Source organism: Amblyomma americanum, chromosome 4 (genome assembly GCF_052857255.1).
Source record: "Amblyomma americanum isolate KBUSLIRL-KWMA chromosome 4, ASM5285725v1, whole genome shotgun sequence".
Classification (NCBI taxonomy): Eukaryota; Metazoa; Arthropoda; class Arachnida; order Ixodida; family Ixodidae; genus Amblyomma; species Amblyomma americanum.
The window spans coordinates 153817458-153834967 of record NC_135500.1 but is presented as its reverse complement, the minus strand read 5'-3'; the positions used below and the strand labels follow the sequence as shown (position 1 = coordinate 153834967).

The window sequence follows — 17510 nt, the reverse complement described above, 5'->3', positions numbered from 1 at the left end:
CGCCTGTGTTTTGACGTCTATATGAGCAAGAAAACAATAATAAATGATTGTAAGTGGACGCTCTTTCTTCAGTGGAAACTTCAGTGGTGCAACTCAAGGGTGGGCGTCATGCGAGGGGTCAGATTTTAAAATGCCATCGTTTAGTTCACTAAGTTTTCGCTTTTGAAATCGCTTGGCACTGCCGAGACGTTTTTACTGTCATCTCACTGGCTTTACGGACTGAAATTTGGTTTGGGGCTGAGTGTGTTCGAACCTTCAAAGAGTGAAATAAGTCCCGCCCTGTCGGCTGCACAAATGTTTCGTAGGCGTCCGAGTTCAAAAAAATGTAAATAAACAGAAGAGAATTGAACTTTGGCTAAACAGGGTTTAAAAATAAAAGAATTAAAGAAGGCGAAGTTTAGCACCGTCAGTGCCGCTACCATATCTATGCAATCCACCTCGGTCCTCCTGCAAGTTTAGCGCATAGCCTGAGGTGCGGGTCGAATCGCGAAAAAGAAGTTCTCTCACTAGTGCCCTCTTGTTGGCTGTGTCATCGTTGAGGTATACAGAGATGGACAATACTCCCACCCATCGCTCTTATGCAGTCTCATAGGCTCGGCAGTTTCTCATATGCAATTTTGCTCTTCGCCTGCCACGTTCCAAAAGATGACACTGGAATATCGAGGTGGACTTATTGGTTGGCTATTGCTCGTTTCTCGTGGAAACTCTAGTCTTCTAACTTGACTTGGTATCATACAGCGTACATAGTATCAGGTCAAAATAGCAGGTCTCTCTCTCTCTCTCTCACACACACACACACACACACACACACACACACACACACACACACACACACACACACACACACACACACACACACACACACACACACACACGCACGCACGCACGCACGCACGCACGCACACGCACACGCACACGCACACGCACACACACACACACACACACACACACACACACACACACACACACACACACACACACACACACACACACACACACACACGTCATAATTTAGTAGAGGTGCTATGAAATTTATATTTCACACGGAAAAATAGTCCCAAATTGCTGTGTTTTTGTGTTTTCGCAGAAGTTTTGTGAGTTTTTTTTTATTTTAATCAGTTTTCACCTACCCTCGCGCATAGAGCACAAAACATCGCAGAGGTATTCACGAAGAAAAAGAAACTAAAATGGAACCACTTTAGAGCCGCCCATGTTGTTGAACATGTAGCCGCACTGATTTGAACATTTCGCGTTGTTTTGAAGAGAGAAACGTCTAGAGAGAAACGTTTAGCAGAGAGAAACGCCATATTAGATGGGTAACACCATTTCAATATGTATCTGGCCGGTCCTTCATTGTTCATTCCGCACTTCAAAAGAGTTTTTTGTGTGTTGCCATGTTGCAGCGCAAGCTATTACTGAGCCCTGCAGCGGTCTCGCTTCATCTTAAACCGTGTGCTTGAATGACGTCAGCATCACGTGATGCGTCGCTCGTGCGCATTACCGGTGGAGAGGAGGAAGGGTGTAACCGTGAAGCCGAAGCCGCCGGACGCAAGACACAAGCGAACAAAGATCATGGCACTCGTCCATTAGCGCGTCTATTCAAGGCATACGCGCGCGCTGTTCGGCTTGACGGGTACTGCTATCGGCAGACTCAAAAACATTTCGAGTGGTCAAGAACCTTGTGGTTGCTGCACGCGTAACTGCTTCATTCTGCAATAACCTCATGAAGAGCCGGGGTCAAGTGACCATCTAGCGTTGACATTCGCAGCATCTTTTAATGTCACCTGGAAATTTTCTTCAATATGATATACCAGGTGTTTCAGCGAAGGTGAACCAGAATTTTTGTAAATAGCTTTGAAATTTATCAAGGTGGCTTTTTCGGCACAGTAATACCTGCTTTGGGGGACATCAGAAAGTATTTAAATATTGTAACTAGTTAGCCACTTAACTAATTTCTGATATTCAACTTTTTAAGTATAACCTTTACTCTACTGGTTATAATTAGATATTTGTAGCCGGTCGTAGAATTTAGAAAACGCGATTATTCTCGCCGCTATGGCTGGATCAATTTTGGATACATCCCGCCAATATATATGCGCTTTCGAAAAGCAAGCAGCCAAAGCAACCCCTCCGGTGCACGTAACTAGTCGAAATAGCCAAATTTTGTCGAGCCACAGCGCTGAGGGTAATCACGTTTTCGAAATTCTAAAAACTTATATGGCTATTACTAACGACCGGCTACAAGTCTCTAATTGTAACCAGTAGCGTAACTGTTATAGTTAAAAAGGTAATTATCAGAAATTAGTTAAGCTGCTAACTAGTTAATATTATTTACATATTTTCTGGTGTCAAGCAACGCAGGTATTTATTGTGCTGCAGAAACCGCCTTCATACCTGAACAAGCCTACTTTTAAAAACGCTGGTTCACCTTCGCTGAAACACCTGGCGCGTATTTCAGCAAATCCACGTATGAAAGTCAGCAGCTGCTGCAGAGCTGGCATTTTTTTTTTGTCTGACGTTCGGCATTTGATCCATATCTGAGTTATAACATAGTTCGCAAAGAGTCTGCGGCAGTTAGACATGTCGGCATTACAACTCAGTCGTTACCCTTCTATGAGGCTTATAAAAATCTACAGTGCAATTATTACGGTTAAAACAAATCGTCAGCTGACGAAACTATATAACATAAGAAAGTACCAAAGTAACTGTTTTCAGTTTGTGCGTGCCATTAGCGGAAGACACAAGAATCACTAAAATTTCTAATAGAGTTTGCCTTCACAAGTATTATGAGCGAGATAAGAAAATAAACCGTTTCATGCCCTCTTCGCTTTCCGCAATCCGCCAGAGGTCTCCAGCAACGCAAGCTCTAGTTGAAGGAGTAGCTGTGACGTTGTGAGCGTGATCGCCATCGTGTTTCTCTTTAGTACATTACTCTAAAAATAAGGAGAAAAAAGACACAACGCACGCTTAAGAACGCATTTCCTTTTTTGCGTGTCGCACCTATGGACACTTAGGAAGTTTCAACACTACAGCGCGTTTTCTGCTATGACCTTAATACAAATGACCCTGCGTGCTAATAAATGCGCTTTCCTTTCTCAAAGCGTTTATCTAGAGTTTCGGCATCACGGCCTCCTCGATCACATCCCGGCACATTTGCTGCAACTTTCGCTTCTCTGACATTAGGAACTGGGCTTGGCGTGCAGAAAAAAAAGGGACTTCATGTGACTTCATGCGGCTGGCGATTAAGTTTTCTAGGAGTAGTTCTCTTTCCTATTTTTCCGAGGCGGCCAAATACGGCCCCACGTGAAGATAAACAGCACCATGGAGCTTCATGTGAGACCGACTTGCTGGCTTTTATTCACCGTAACTGAACGCCAAAATGGTCACGTGACGACTATTTTTTTAGCTCCGTGTCAGAGCTAGAACACAATATCCGTGCTTTGCCGCGCTTCCTTGCCGCCATTCTTGCGTCCGCCTGATCGCATCGTTAGGGACATCTACCGGCCACTTTTGCTACTAAACTACGAACTCTCGCTGCCATCTACCAGGGAACATAGAAAGCAGTAAACGGGTCGATGTGATACGGCGATTTGCACGCAGCGTTGCGTCGGCGTCTTAGTAGGTAGCGTGCAGTGCACCAGATTGGATGGTGCGTGCAGATTTCTTTCCAGTATTGTGTATGTGTTAGCATACATGTTTTGTAGCTCCGGTAAAGTTTAAAGAACTTGACTGCACAGGGGCAAATTTAGAAAGGAGAAAGGCAACCGCCGCGCCTACCTCAACGATAAATTTTCCTTCCAAAAACAGCCGTTTTATTGACAAAGAAAACTCAAGGAATGCATTGTTCAAATGGGACGTCCCCTTTCCGCTTAACCGTTCTTTACAAAGGTGCCCCAAAAGTCTACCTCTATCGCGGGCTCACAGCACAAGACGAAGTGCTTTATTAAGGATTTCACCTATATGCCTAAAAGACCAAAGAAAACGGATAATCTTATTTCAATAAAGAAATGCAGAAACATAATTTTAAGGGCGCGATACGCTTGCAGAAGACTTTTTGTGTGTGCATAGAAGGAGTGTGCGAAAGTAGAAAAGCAAATATAATAGACAATTTTTGTTTTGTTTTAAGAAACGCATGACCATGTTTGTTTTAAGTTCATAGCACAATCAGCATTAGACAGGACATTGAGCTCAGAACCATGTCTCTCACGACTTGCGCGCGGGGAGCGGCGTTGCATATAAAACAAGGTTCTTTTCGCCAGGAAAACATTGCACTGCAGTGCAGCGTGCTGAGGAAAGGCCGAATTATTGTGCTTCCCCCATTGTTCAGTTTATCGGTACCCCTACTCACAGAATGAAAACTGGAACTACTGCCTACAAGTTATGTGACGTTATATTGCTTATGGCGCTGCAGGCTGTGCTTAAAGTGGAAAGATGTAACCAGTAAATTCGGTACCTCTAGTTATCCCGCACTTTGTAAAGTGGTTAAGAGCGAAACAAATGCGAAGCCATTTTAAGACGGTGGTGCTGTGCGTGGGTGCATGCTTGAATAACTCTTGCGTACACAATATGTCGATTCCTATAAATTTCTGTGTTCAAGGCGTTTTTTTTTTTCACATTCAGCGAACTGCTTCCTGTTTTCATTTGCAAATGACCTATCCTGTTCGTGTTTCTTGTATCTTCGTGTTTTTTTGCAAGTATTTTTTTTTCGCATCATGGCTTCTCGCCCTTACGTTCGTTTTTGACTCCTCCCTGCATTGTTGTGCCCAAAAGCACTCCGTGGCGGACCCGCTGACAACGGGCCAGTTATCCGTTGGCCACTCTGTGAAGAGCCAGATAACGAGCATTTATTGAGCGCCGCACCCAGACAACATTGCCTTAAGTGTACGTGGCTATGTCCTAGCTTAATTTCTAGTCCACGGTCGGGCGAAACCCACTTGGTTACAATCTCTTTTTTTTTTCTCTAGTTACGCACTGGAATGTTCTCCGGGCTAAAAGGTCCGATTGAGTCCCGCAGAGTAGGCCGATCCCGCGAAGTGCTTTTGCAGTTAAAATTGCGGGGATTTTGTCAGTATGCTCACATTCGTTGCCACCGCGGCCTGTTAACTTGATGTTTTCTGTCCTGGATAACTGATCAGAAGCTGATTTGAATATTAGGTGGTGGCATCCACATAGATTCCTTAACTTCGCCTAAAGACCAGCGAGAATTTCTTGTGGTGTTGTACTGCAAGGGCTTTAGAAATATCATCATAGAGCGAACAAGAGCGCAGAAACTCTCACATATTGATGTTTTCATCACAAATGTTCATGTTGCCCCTGTCCAATCAGTAGTAATTTGCGATGAACTGAGCGATCATTTGCAAAGTTTTCTTTCCGCTGACTGTCCAGAATGCTGTCCAAGAGAAAAGCGAAAGCTTCAAACATATCAAGCAACAAATGCGGATACGTTGGAAGTATTCCGAGCCAAACTTATTGCTTTGTTCTGGGACAGCGTGTATGATATTAAGGATCCAGAGAGAGCGTATATATGTTGGCAGTTTTCCTGAAAAAAAAAATAAAGTGCCTGAATATCGAAAAAATCTCGTAAACCTTAGATAAAAAGACACTATTTCGCAATGACAGAAAAGAGAAACAAGCTGTACAACCGTTTGCCGCCTTCTCGAGCTCCCGGTGATATCGCGGTTCTTAAAGCGTACGGAGATCAGGCAACACACCAATGTTGCCATCAGTGTAACACATCAGTGTTACCTGATTTCCGACATACCTACATGGTGATTTTCGATATAATGTTACCTGACTTCCGACATTAACTGCTGTTTCTCGGTGCGGGGAGCGACTAGCTTTTCAATAATAGCAAACTTGGCAAACTGCAAGAACCAGCCCTCAGAATAATAGTCGCCGTTTCCCACAACGCTCCTGCAGACACAGTTTCTCAAACACTAAATATGACTTTAATACCAGAAGTATATAAAAAAATTATTACGAGTCTACAAAGCAACCACTGATAATCAAAGCAATCATGTTCACATTCCGCAAGCACGGACGATATATGAACATTTGATGATCGACTATAATTTTCTGATCTTTTTGAACACACAAGAGGATTTGTAGCAAAGAAAGTGCATTTCTGTATGGTGTCCTGCAAAAGTTGTGTAATGCTGTGAACCGTTTTTTTTTGTACACCGCAGCTATGTTCTTTATTTTTATGAAGTAATGTTCTTTATTTTCCTGTTGTCGCTGTCAGCTTTATGTGAAAATGCCGTTTCCTCGCGTTGTTTTTTTGTGTAGGCGAAATTTTTGTTCTTGGTGAAATGGGCAAGTTTTTAACTGGTGCGCAGATCCTTCGTCAGGCCTTCTATAGGCATTTTGACCGCACTCCTGAAATCTCTGTGATGCTAAATAAAGGTGACTTGACTTAAGTGTGGGAGGCAACAGTTAGAGATCGTGATGTCTTGCCAGTGTTGAAAAGTGGGATATGTCATGGGTTGGGCTGCAGGAATGGGCATATCGTTAGTTTGAGCCACGGGTTACGGAGGCTGTTAAACGAGGGAGAAAATAAAGACTGGAGATTTATTTCTTAGACAAAGGTTGCGCGGCGGCAATGATCATTATTCACATGTGCTTGTCGAATGCATGGCTCAGTGGCGAATCCGTGTGGCGAGTAAAAATGGCAGTCTCGAAGTGAACAAGGCTGATGCTAGCGGTGACGCTGAATTTTTAAGTACTACCTGTCACGCGTCAACTGACACGAAGTTGACTTGATGACGAGGAAACTTCGCCAAAGCATTTTCTCCATTGCCAATAAGCGAACCTAATCACCATTTGCAGAAAGCGTCCAGCAAGAATTTTAGCGTCGAATTGATACGGAGTACTAAATAGAAAAGCCTCAGCGCAAGCCGCATCGACGAATATTTTTTCACTCGGCATCTCGCATTATAAGTTCTACGGCATTGCACCGCGCCGATACCGTTTTTCGGCCGAAGGCCTCATTGCTCCTGGTGCAGTCATAACCAGGCTCGGTTGTCGACTGAGCACTGGATATTCGCCCCAAAAGTAACTCCCCCGGTTCCCTCACTCTCTCTTCGACAGCGCTTACGGTGCCCACTGTACTGAGAAAGCGCGCGAGAAGCTGCCACTTTTATAATTTTTCATTTATTACGGCGACCAAGATGTTACCGGGGAAATAAGTTGGGGTAGAATGGATTTAGCTTGTCACACTTACCTATGTACCTGAAAAGGTCAGCGCAATACCGATGTGCAGCATGCCAGTTCTCACCTTTGAGGTCGAAGCTTGGGGGGTGACGGAGAGGCTGACGATGGAGTGATGGCAAGCACGTTCTCTATGGCGGGCAGTGGCGATAAATAAGAAAAATAGCGCACCTCTCTCACCGCCCATGGAACAACGGGCTACATTAAGGGGCATATATTAGGGCGGGCGCACAATAGCGACATAAAAATAAAAGTGCCCAGCCCGCACAAGTGAAAGGACACAAGTTAGAGAGTACTAGAGAAAGAACGAAAAATAAGGTCCTGTTCGAAGGGACAAAGAATGGAATGAACGAATAAAAATAACTAAAGAACAATGCAAGGCCCGCATAGCCAGTTGCACGTCCAGCTGGGTTAAAGGAGAGAAATAAAGGAGCGTGGATGAGAAAAGAAAGTTGAGTTGAGGATATTTTAGCTGAAATTAAGAAAAGGGCATGCACAGGGAATCCGAACGTAATGCGCAGAACTGTCTACCGGTGGCCGAAGGCAGTGACAGAATATATGCGAGAGGAAAGTAAACGTACACATTCAACGGTGGCCCAGATCCGGGTGCGGTGATGAAGGTCAAAATTATTTTCCGGTATAACGTGGTCACGGCTGATGCAAAACTGCATTAATTTGCTGATTGTTAGAGACCTTAGCAGTACACAGTAGACCTAGCAGATTATTGTGATGGTTGTGTCCAGCAACGCAGCCTTCTCTCTATTTCAACATCGCCATTTCAGCCGAATCACGCCCACTGCAAGACAAATGACTCGCAGAATGTTCTCTAATTACTCTGGCCCTGCGCCAGCAAGCGCGCAGCTGCCACAGTGTGCCAGCAATTTCCCTAATCTCACCTGGTCATCTGACTTCCAGGCACCCCCTGGCTCTTTCCGTTAGAATCCACTCTGCTGCACTGACAGGCTGTCGGTTACCTCCTCTCGGCATTGCATGTCCAGCCGCATTACTCTTTATTGGCCGCCCCTGGATTCTTTAATGTGGTTATTTTACTCCGCAGTAACTTCTCTGAACATCTTACAGCGAAGGTCACCCTAGGCGCGCCTACGAGCAGCTTTGGTAAAGGGTAAATGGTAAGCACGAGGTAACGGTAGCCCTACGAATGCTCACCATCATTAGCAACACCAACCTAACTAAACAAAAGTCACCGCTTTCTGCGCAATTTTAGATTCGCTCTTCTATGCTGGGAAGTACACCTATGAATAAACTAAAAGAGTGTAGTGGTTGGAACTACATGAAACTGAATATTACAAGAAATAGCACTGACCGAACTCAGTGTTAAAAGTTTACTGTCACGCAAACAAGTACAGGTATACGTTGCGCGGGGTGTTTGTGGTTCATACTCATGATTTCTTTAACTGACTGAGATAAATTCAGCTGACATACTTTGCTGCCGTCAGAGGGAAGTGACAAAGGAATTTTTAATGAATTCTATATGGTACCCGATTTTGCTCCGATTTCTGAATATGAGAAATTAGAATTTCAAAAGCTGAGCGTAATTCACGTGACCCGGTACGGAGCAGTTGCACACCTATGCTGCCATTTTTATATGTTCAAAAATGTAGACAGGCATCGGGAGATCTCGTGAAGCCAATATAGGAACAAAATAGCCCACAGGCTGGAGGTGCTGTTTCAACGCCAGATAAATAAAACAGGGGCTTGCACTGGCATCTGATGTTGGGTGCAGTGCTGTGTACTGAATGACACGATTTCGATGTGATCACTCAAACCTTAACCTACTCCGATTTAAGTGGCTTAGCACACTATGTTTTGGTAAGGAAGCTGAACAACATTCATGAGTTTAACTGGCTGCTTGGTTCCTCTATCGTCCATAGTCATTTTTAATGGACAGTTAGTGACCATCACAGCAGGGAAAAAATTTGGGGGCCATCTTAACCACATTCTTAAAAAGAAAATGCGATAGCATTTGGATGTTGGCCCACCCCAAAACATTCTACAACACTCTGCCCACCCACAAAACATTCTACAACACACTGCCCACCGCAAAACATTCCACAAGTAAGCCCAACCCTGAAAGTGGATTCAAGTGAATTGGTGGGAATTAGTTGGTGGATTAAGGTGAATTAGTGGAAATTTGTGAATGGATAAGGTAGATTGATGTCGATTAGTGGGGATTAGTTGGCGGATTATGTTAGTGGGGGAATTAAGGTGGAATAGTAGGTCCGGTTAGCTTAATCTCATATGATAATCAAATAGAGGTACTCGAACATTCGGATGGCGCTGATGATGAACTATATGGGCGGCGCTGATGATGTCACGACAAATCAGGGAATTTCGTTACGGAGAAACCGAGTAGTGTTCGCAAGGCGACAACCTAAATGCGACCGCATTAAGACTTTTTGAGCCTGTTCGGCCGAAGCGACAACCATAACTTTCAAATCACCCTTGACCATAGATTGGCATGAGACTAGGTGCAAGCTTACCAGAATCGGCGAGGTCTATAATAAATGATTTCCGTCAGACGTGAATGAAACACTCTGCTGTCAAGGCTATTTGAAATTTTCCGGACGTGGTGTGATGGCGCATCAAGGCGGATAAGAGTACATCTCTTTAAAAAATTTTCTGTCATATTCAATACCATGCAAAATTTTTAGGGTCATGCGTCGACGCACCTTGAGCACAGAAGCGTGTTCTGCTCACTTCTAAGGCATTTATACGCAGCAACTTGTTTTTCTCCACCAACATTTATAAGGGTCGGTAACGCATTGTTCATGCGTACGCCTGAATATCAAGGCGCGTGCTTCGGCTCTAGACTCAAGCATAAAGTTGCAGTCTGCAATAGTGAGTGTTAAGAGCACTATCTGTAGGATGCTCCACTTCGAGTCACAACACACGCAGCAATGATACTCTGTTACATGTCTTTATTAATTTGCTTCCCATTTCCTTGGCCAGCCCACACGCGACATTGGTGCATGCGAGCTGCTCGTATTCTGAGGAAGCTTTCGCTAGTCTCCTTCGCAGTTCCTGGTGTGTCGAAAATAATGCCACACGCCTCTCTTTCTTCACACTTCTTTATTTCTTGGTACGATGTAATGACTGATAATTCAGGCTCCATTATTTCTAAATACAATCTGATGAATGATAGTTCAGGTGCCCCAAGTAGAATGGTACAGAAATAAAGAACTAAGTTTGTATGACATGTGCTCGGAGTACAAACAGTATAAGTACTTCCGTTCTGAGATCGTTGCAGCTAGCGCGTCTGCAAGTTCTTGGCTAACACTTGCAGAAAAACAAATCTTCATAAAGGCGAATGCGGTGTTGTGCGGTGGCATCAGACAACAACAGCTGAGTGATAGGTCAGCAGCACCTGTTGCTTCGTAATGAAAAACGCTATCAGGCTTCTGACCCTGCTCGGGCAATCTACACAAAATATGAACACATGTACACACATCTCAATAACATCAAGAATGATAAAATTCTGTTCAACAGATACACAAGTACAACAGTATAATAAGCTCTAGCATTGGGATGCAGCCAACGTGTTTTGGCTCGCGTCTTTTGTCTGTGTGCCGGCGTCCGAGGTGCAGCTGGCGATAAAACGTGGCGAAAAATGAACGCACCGCGGCACGCTTGTTTCGCTCGAAACCCAGGTGCAACAGAGCTCACGTGACAGAGAAATGACTTAGGTTCAGAATATCAGTGTAGCGCCTTCGCTCACCCCTTCCCTATACGGCCTTCAGCGTCGCACACAGCAGGTGAGGAAGACCAGAGAAACAGATGTGTGTCGGCGTGTATAGATGTTATCAACGGGTATTAAACGGCACCAGAATACGTGATATGACGCTCAAAGAAAGGGTGCTGGCCGCAGCGGCGGCGCTCTGTCGATGGCCCTTTTCACCCGCTCTTATAACGTGACGTCACGTGCAGCGAAGTTCCTCCCCTCTCTCCTCTCCCTCTTCCGTTACGCGCCCACACCACGGACCAACCACGATCATCAAATTAACGGTCGGCCCTTTGCTTACCATCTTTTTATTTAACGATACACACGTCTCTGAAGGTACTGCTACAACGACATAAAAAGCGTACGAAAACAACTGAGAGAAGAGAGGGAGGCGGCTTTATGACGTCACGTTGCAGACTTTCTGCAATATGTCCATAGTCTTGCGCCTGGTTTGGATCAAAAGTTACTTCGGCGGTATTGAAAATGTGCAGATGCCGTGTGGTGGTGACGGCAGGTCCTTAACATTCCTAGTTCATAATACGGCATCGCTCATTTTTCCTATCTACTGGCAAAAAAATGCTATCTAATGGCAAAAATGCGCAAACTAGCAGCGCACATCTTGTAACACCAACTCGTTTCCTCCTCCTGGGCCTCGATGTGTCGCACTTCTCAGTCACAAATTCACGGCGCACGTTTCTTCAACGTCATACAATGGCAGCGATCCCCATCGCTCGCGGCACAGTACTCGTCGGGATGGGCTCACGAACCTCCGTTGAGGCAAATGAGTTCTTCACGCAGGCGCACGAACGAAGAAGGTGAAGCAGTGAGTGACCTTGTAGGCACGCTGGAAAGGGAAATGGGAAGCGGGGGAGGGAGCGTTCGCCAAAGGGTGTCACGGTAGCACGATTCCGCCACATCGCGACGCAGACTGTGCGTGCTGTAGGGATCCTTAGGCTTAGTTCGCTGCTACGGATCTTCGTTGGGACGCATTGCCGAGTTCACTTTATCGGCAACACACACTGGTTTTAGTTTGTGGCAGTCAAGCGGTTGTCTCCACGTCCCCTTCGGAAGGCGGCATGCGTGACGACCTGAAATAAAAGGGAAAAAAAAAGGTGTAGTTCATTACACACAAAATTTTTTCTTTGTTGCTTTGTGTTTGCCTATCGGTGGTATCTCTGCCTTTTATGATTCAATATGTACTTTTATCGAATACGTCATATTGTTTACCCGATGTCCTTTAACTCATTACTGTCTGCAGTTGCTATTGCTAAAATTTGTCATTAGTTAGCCATTTTATTATAAGAGGTCTCATTACCGCATACTGGTCTGGGAACTCTTTCTGTAGGATAAATCAGTGTATGCAAGTATTTTTCATGTATTTCAAGAAATAAATTTCAATCTACAAACCCACACAGGCGCACAGATGCAAACAGGCACGCACACGCAGGCACACACACACGCGCGCGCACACGGGCGCTTGAAAAACTCCAATGGTATAAGTATTCAGGAAGATCTCAGAGTGCAAGATTATGGTCACACGACGCGACGCTCCTAGACAGATACCATGTAAAGGTGTTATTATCCGGGAGGTTCTCTTATCATAAAATATATTCAAAAAGCTTCCGCGCTTCCCTTCAAGTGTTTCGTGAAGAATAAGTCAGGACACATAAATAATTCTATACAGTTTGCCAGGTGGGGCAAGAAATTCAACAGGCGCAGTAGAGGTTCTGCACCGTACACAAAGACGACAGCCAAGACACTTGCTTTAGGCTGTTTGGTGATAGCGAGAGCCAGGCGGAACAGATGCATCCAGTTGTTGAAGTTTATCATCATCTGAAGCTTTCGCATCGCGTAGCCAGTATCACCACCCTGTTATTCTGCTTGCTCTTCGCTCACCAACAGGCAATGTGTGCAAGTTGCCTCTACACAGCCGGCAAAATTTAGTTTTTCCGGTTCACTGCTGCTAATCAAACCTATTTCGAAGAATGCCGCAATACAAAAAGACGCATTTGAGTCCAATGAAAGGGAGAAAAAAAAAGAGGAAGTGGTGTGGGTCCGTATCATTGTCTTAATCCGCAAAGTTACGAAGGAATCGCCGCCAAAAGACGAATGTAATCCGACGTTATCGCGAACCTCATCGCCACAAATCCGCCGGGAGCCTGTCTTGCAGCTGGCTGTGCACTGGAAGCTATATACCGCCGACTCGAGGTTTAGGGCGTACGCCTGGTAGCGTACTGCTACGGCCATTAATCCTATCTTGAAAAGCCCCAGACGACAGGAAGCCGCCGCAATATAAACTGCGTCGTTTAACAACGCAGTTCAGTCTGAGCACTAAACTAAACCAGCTTCCAGACTATCCGGTAAGGGGATTTGTTCTTTATTATTGACGTTCTTGAGCCTCCTAGATCGCCGTTCGTGCAGCGACAAAAAAATCAGTAAAAAAAAACAACAAAAGCAGAGAGGAACAGGTCGCAAGAGTTCAGCGCCGGGTACTGGAAAACTTGTTTGGTAATAGCGACGTGCGCTATCGCGGTCGCCATAAAAAAAAAAGAAAAAACAGAACGAGAGCAAGAACTTTGGCAGGGAGTTGCGGAGATTGATGAGAACGCGACCGCACTCAAGAGCAAGAAGCCGTTCAGCTTTTGCTCGAGAATTCGTCCTGCCGTTGTTCCGGAACGTCGTTATCAGTTTTAGTTTCTTTGCTTGCTCAGTACAACGAGTTCGATGTAAAAAACTGCCAGCTCCTGATTAAAAAAGAAACAAAAAAATAGAAGTGTCACCGGTATTTCAGGCGCACCCGGACATCTGTTAAGTGCACAGGCCATCTCCGGCATGCGGAACGAGATGTAATGGCGAATGCGCGGGAAAGGAGAAAACACGGTCAAAGGGGAAATGATTAGATAAAATTACGGGGGTCTAAGGCAAAGCGGAGGACTGTGGGAACTTTAGTTGTAGTTCCGGTTCACTGCTCTTTCACTTTGGAGCGCGGCACGACGCTCTGGGTTTCACGGAGCCGCTCGAGAACTGTGGAGGGCGGGGCAGGACTTCTGGCTTCTGAACAGCGACATGGGCACCGATCGAGGTAAGTGAAGGTTGCGGTCATTCCACAGATAACGCGCTTAACTTTATCCACAGAAACGATGTTGCTATCTTTATTGTCTCCGTGAAAACACAGAAAGTCTATGTTAATCTAAGACTACCAAGCAGGAAGCGTTGTTGCAAGGAAAGTCTTAAAGAAAGTAAAAGGAAAAATGGAAGGAAAGCCGGCTTGGCGACATTCTACGCAAGAGACGTGGTATGCTTTTTCCCACCGCGTCAGCCTACGCCAACTTCTTCGCCCGAACTTCTTCGCCCGTGTTCAGCGAATTTCTTTCAAGACAAAGTGCTTTTTAAAGCATTTAAAACGTGTATTACACGTGTGCGGTACGCCACGTCATCCATTACATTCAACACAAGGCCCATATCTGCATCGTGAGAGGACACACTGGTCGACTCAAGCGCGAGCGGGAAGTTCGTGGCCCAGGCGCATCTTCCAAGCGATGTCCCTTGCTGAAAAATTCTACCGACGGAACAACTTATTTGCGCAAGGACTACAAATGTGAACAAGCAGGGCTCAGTAGCTCAGTTTTATATTTGAGCTGTTGTCTTCTTTTGCCTTCATACATGTACTAAGCAGGCCAAGAAGCTTTGGCGTACTACGGATTGCTGTGAAATCAGCAATGCTCCCTCCCTCACTCACTCACCCACTCTCTCACTCACTCACTCGATCTCACAATCACTCACTCGCTCACACACTCACCCACTCACTACCCCACTCACTCACTCGCTCGATCTCACACTCACTCAATCACCCACTCACTCACTCACTCGATCTCACACTCACTCATTCGGACTCAGTCGCTTACTCACTAATGAATATGCTAACAGCCAGCCTTACCTCACACAGGAGACGAGCTCTCTGACGACGACTGGGACACCACAACGTAGCCCTGTTTACTCTGCAAGGGAGAAAAAAAAGAAAACGAAAGGAGAAAAAGCATCAGTAAACTAGCGTGTAACATAACTGCATCAGTACTAGCGGACCTTGTGAATGGATTAAATTCCAGTGCGCTGAAAATTAATTAAAAATTCCTCTACAACGAAGCCCAGGGCAACTTCATTGTTTCTATCTTTTTTATTTGCAACCATACACGCGACGCTGTTGTTTACAATCGCGTGGCTTACTCCGCGGTCCAGAATATCTAATGAAAAGCCCAGACCCTGGTAGCTTGTACAGAGCACACCTTAAATGTAGAAATAACTCAAATTAGGAACCTCTCGAATGACGCAGACTTCGAATTGAGGGGAAGGGCCTCTTTAATGCACTTGAGGTTCCAACAAAGGAGAAGTTCGAATTAAGCGAATTTGAATTAACGGGTTTCTACCGTTTCCCATTGTTTGGTTAATTCATCTGCAGTTAACACACTGCAATGAAAGTGCTTTGAAGTTGCTGAAGAAATCTGCTGCAAGAAAAAGCGCACCGAAGATTAGACAACCGGTGCGACACGCTGTACTAACCAAGTAGAATTATTGGAAGGGCGCTTGTTTTACACGTGGCTTCGTGGTGAATTTATGTGCTGTGTTAAATAAAGGTAAGTTGAAGCAAACCACTTCGGTGTTTTCCAAACAGGTTATGTCCCCTTTTCGCTCAGATAGCAGCGGCGGTAAAGAGTACTAAAATAACAAAAGCAGATGTACAAAGAAGAGCGCAGAAAAGAAAACAAAAAAGTTCAAAGAGAGGAGTGGCGTTCTGCCCATATTTTATTTTGTTCTTAGCCATCGACTGATGATCGCCCCTGAGTTGGAAACTGTAAATTGCGGGGATTAATAACGTCCGTCCCGAAGCAGTGCATGGGCTATGAGGGACATCAGAGTGGTAGGCTACGGATGAATTGAGACCACATGGGGTTTTTTAACGTGCGCTGACATCGAAGATCACACGGAAACTTTTTGTATTCCGTCTCCGCAATACAAAAACGGCGGCCGCAGCCGGGATCGAACCCGCGACCTTGGAATCAGCAGTCGGACTTTCGAAGTTACAATCGAGTGGTGGTTACAGGAAAGCCACGCATATATTTCAGCAACGCAATTTAATACGACACATTCTTTCAGCACCGCACAAGCTTCTGTCATTTACTCTGCTTAAAAAATAAAGAAGCATGCTTGTCTTGCTTGCTGTAGCAACAATTCAGTGTATCGAGCTATACATACACGCTGCCAGTCACATCAAAATATGATTAGATTTATCTTTTGCTGTCCTTCTGCTCACTTAAATTTTAACGTCATGTCTCGTCTCAGGCCACAATTTCTACGCGAAACAAATCGGTTAACCAAACACGGCATATCAGGCCACTGCATGAACTCTATGTACCGAGGAACCGGCAGACGGTATCACTTGCTTCTTTCTTCCAGCGATATTTTATCTTTAATTATTTACCCTCTCTGATCCCCTTCCACCCTGCTGCTCAAACAGTAACATATCGTATATCTCCATAAACTTTGCATTGCAACTTCAATCTGTTCGCCCATTTATACCTGACTCGTCGACCTTCGATCGCGCTCACGTATCCTTCCAATAGTTCACACGACATTCAAACCGCGTTTGCTTCTACAGTGAAATAGAAAGGAACGCTGCAATTAGGGCAGAGAAAGCTATCCGACAGGAAGCGAGTTTTCAATAACAAAAGAGCAGGCTCGCAGGCGGTCGCGTCGCCAGGTTTTACCGTCCTCCGAGCACAACCGACACCAGCCAAGGACGCGCACCCGGATAGCCGCGCTGGCAGCAAGGAACGCGTATACAGTGTCGCTCGCGAATGACCGCATCGCTCCGCGCAGCCTCCTGATAAGCATCCCATCGTTTCTCATCACCTTCTAACCTGTGTTTATTCTTTTCTTTTTCTCAAGGTAGCTCGGCTTGCCTCTATAGAAGACAGCGGTATAATGTGTCACGTCAGCGTGACTTATAAGCTACAAGGTTTCCAGGGAGGCCTAACCTAAATCACGCCGTGAAGAGGTCGATCGAGCCGGCTTCTGGAGCAGCCGAGACAGGCGACACGCTCGAAGACCGATCACCGCGGCTCGATGTTTCGGGAGCCGACTAATGACAAATTAAAAGGCGCCCACTACCTTCGAGCGCGGCCTGAAATGCGAACCAGAAGCGGTCCTCTCGGCGGTTGGGCGCGGTGGAAAGTAGATCCGTTAAAAACCGCACTGTAGGAGCGCCTCAGGTAGATAGGAGGGTGAGGAGGACGTGTTCGCGTTAATTGAATCGCGCGGTTGCAGGCTGTTGCTTGGCGTTAAACGCCGTCAGACCGATTGCCGGCTGGCCTAGAAAACAAAGCACTGCCCTCCTTGTCCGGGAGGCAGTCGGCAGGCCTCAGTAGCTCGTGCGACAGACAAGAGTCAGTCAAGGCCGCAGGTGTTGAGGTCTGGCTGGCGCCGTATACTCGTTTTGTTTTTTCCGCTGTGGCTTGTCTTTATCGCTTACTTGCTTTACATCGCGAACTCATGGGCACGCCGCGGTTTG

General features: G+C 45.6%; 1 protein-coding gene across 1 annotated transcript in view; it reads right to left on the bottom strand.

Moving 5' to 3' along the window:
- Positions 1-10287: 10287 nt before the first annotated feature.
- Positions 10288-17510, bottom strand: part of LOC144128536 (uncharacterized) — a 48298-nt gene continuing 41075 nt past the window's right edge. Inside the window, exons 4-5 of the mRNA XM_077661988.1 lie at positions 14883-14943; positions 10288-12033 (exon numbers count right to left, since the gene is read on the bottom strand). Of these exons, the coding sequence (XP_077518114.1) occupies positions 14884-14943 (60 nt within the window). The 3' untranslated portion in view covers positions 10288-12033; position 14883. The remainder of the gene's footprint in view (positions 12034-14882; positions 14944-17510) is intronic.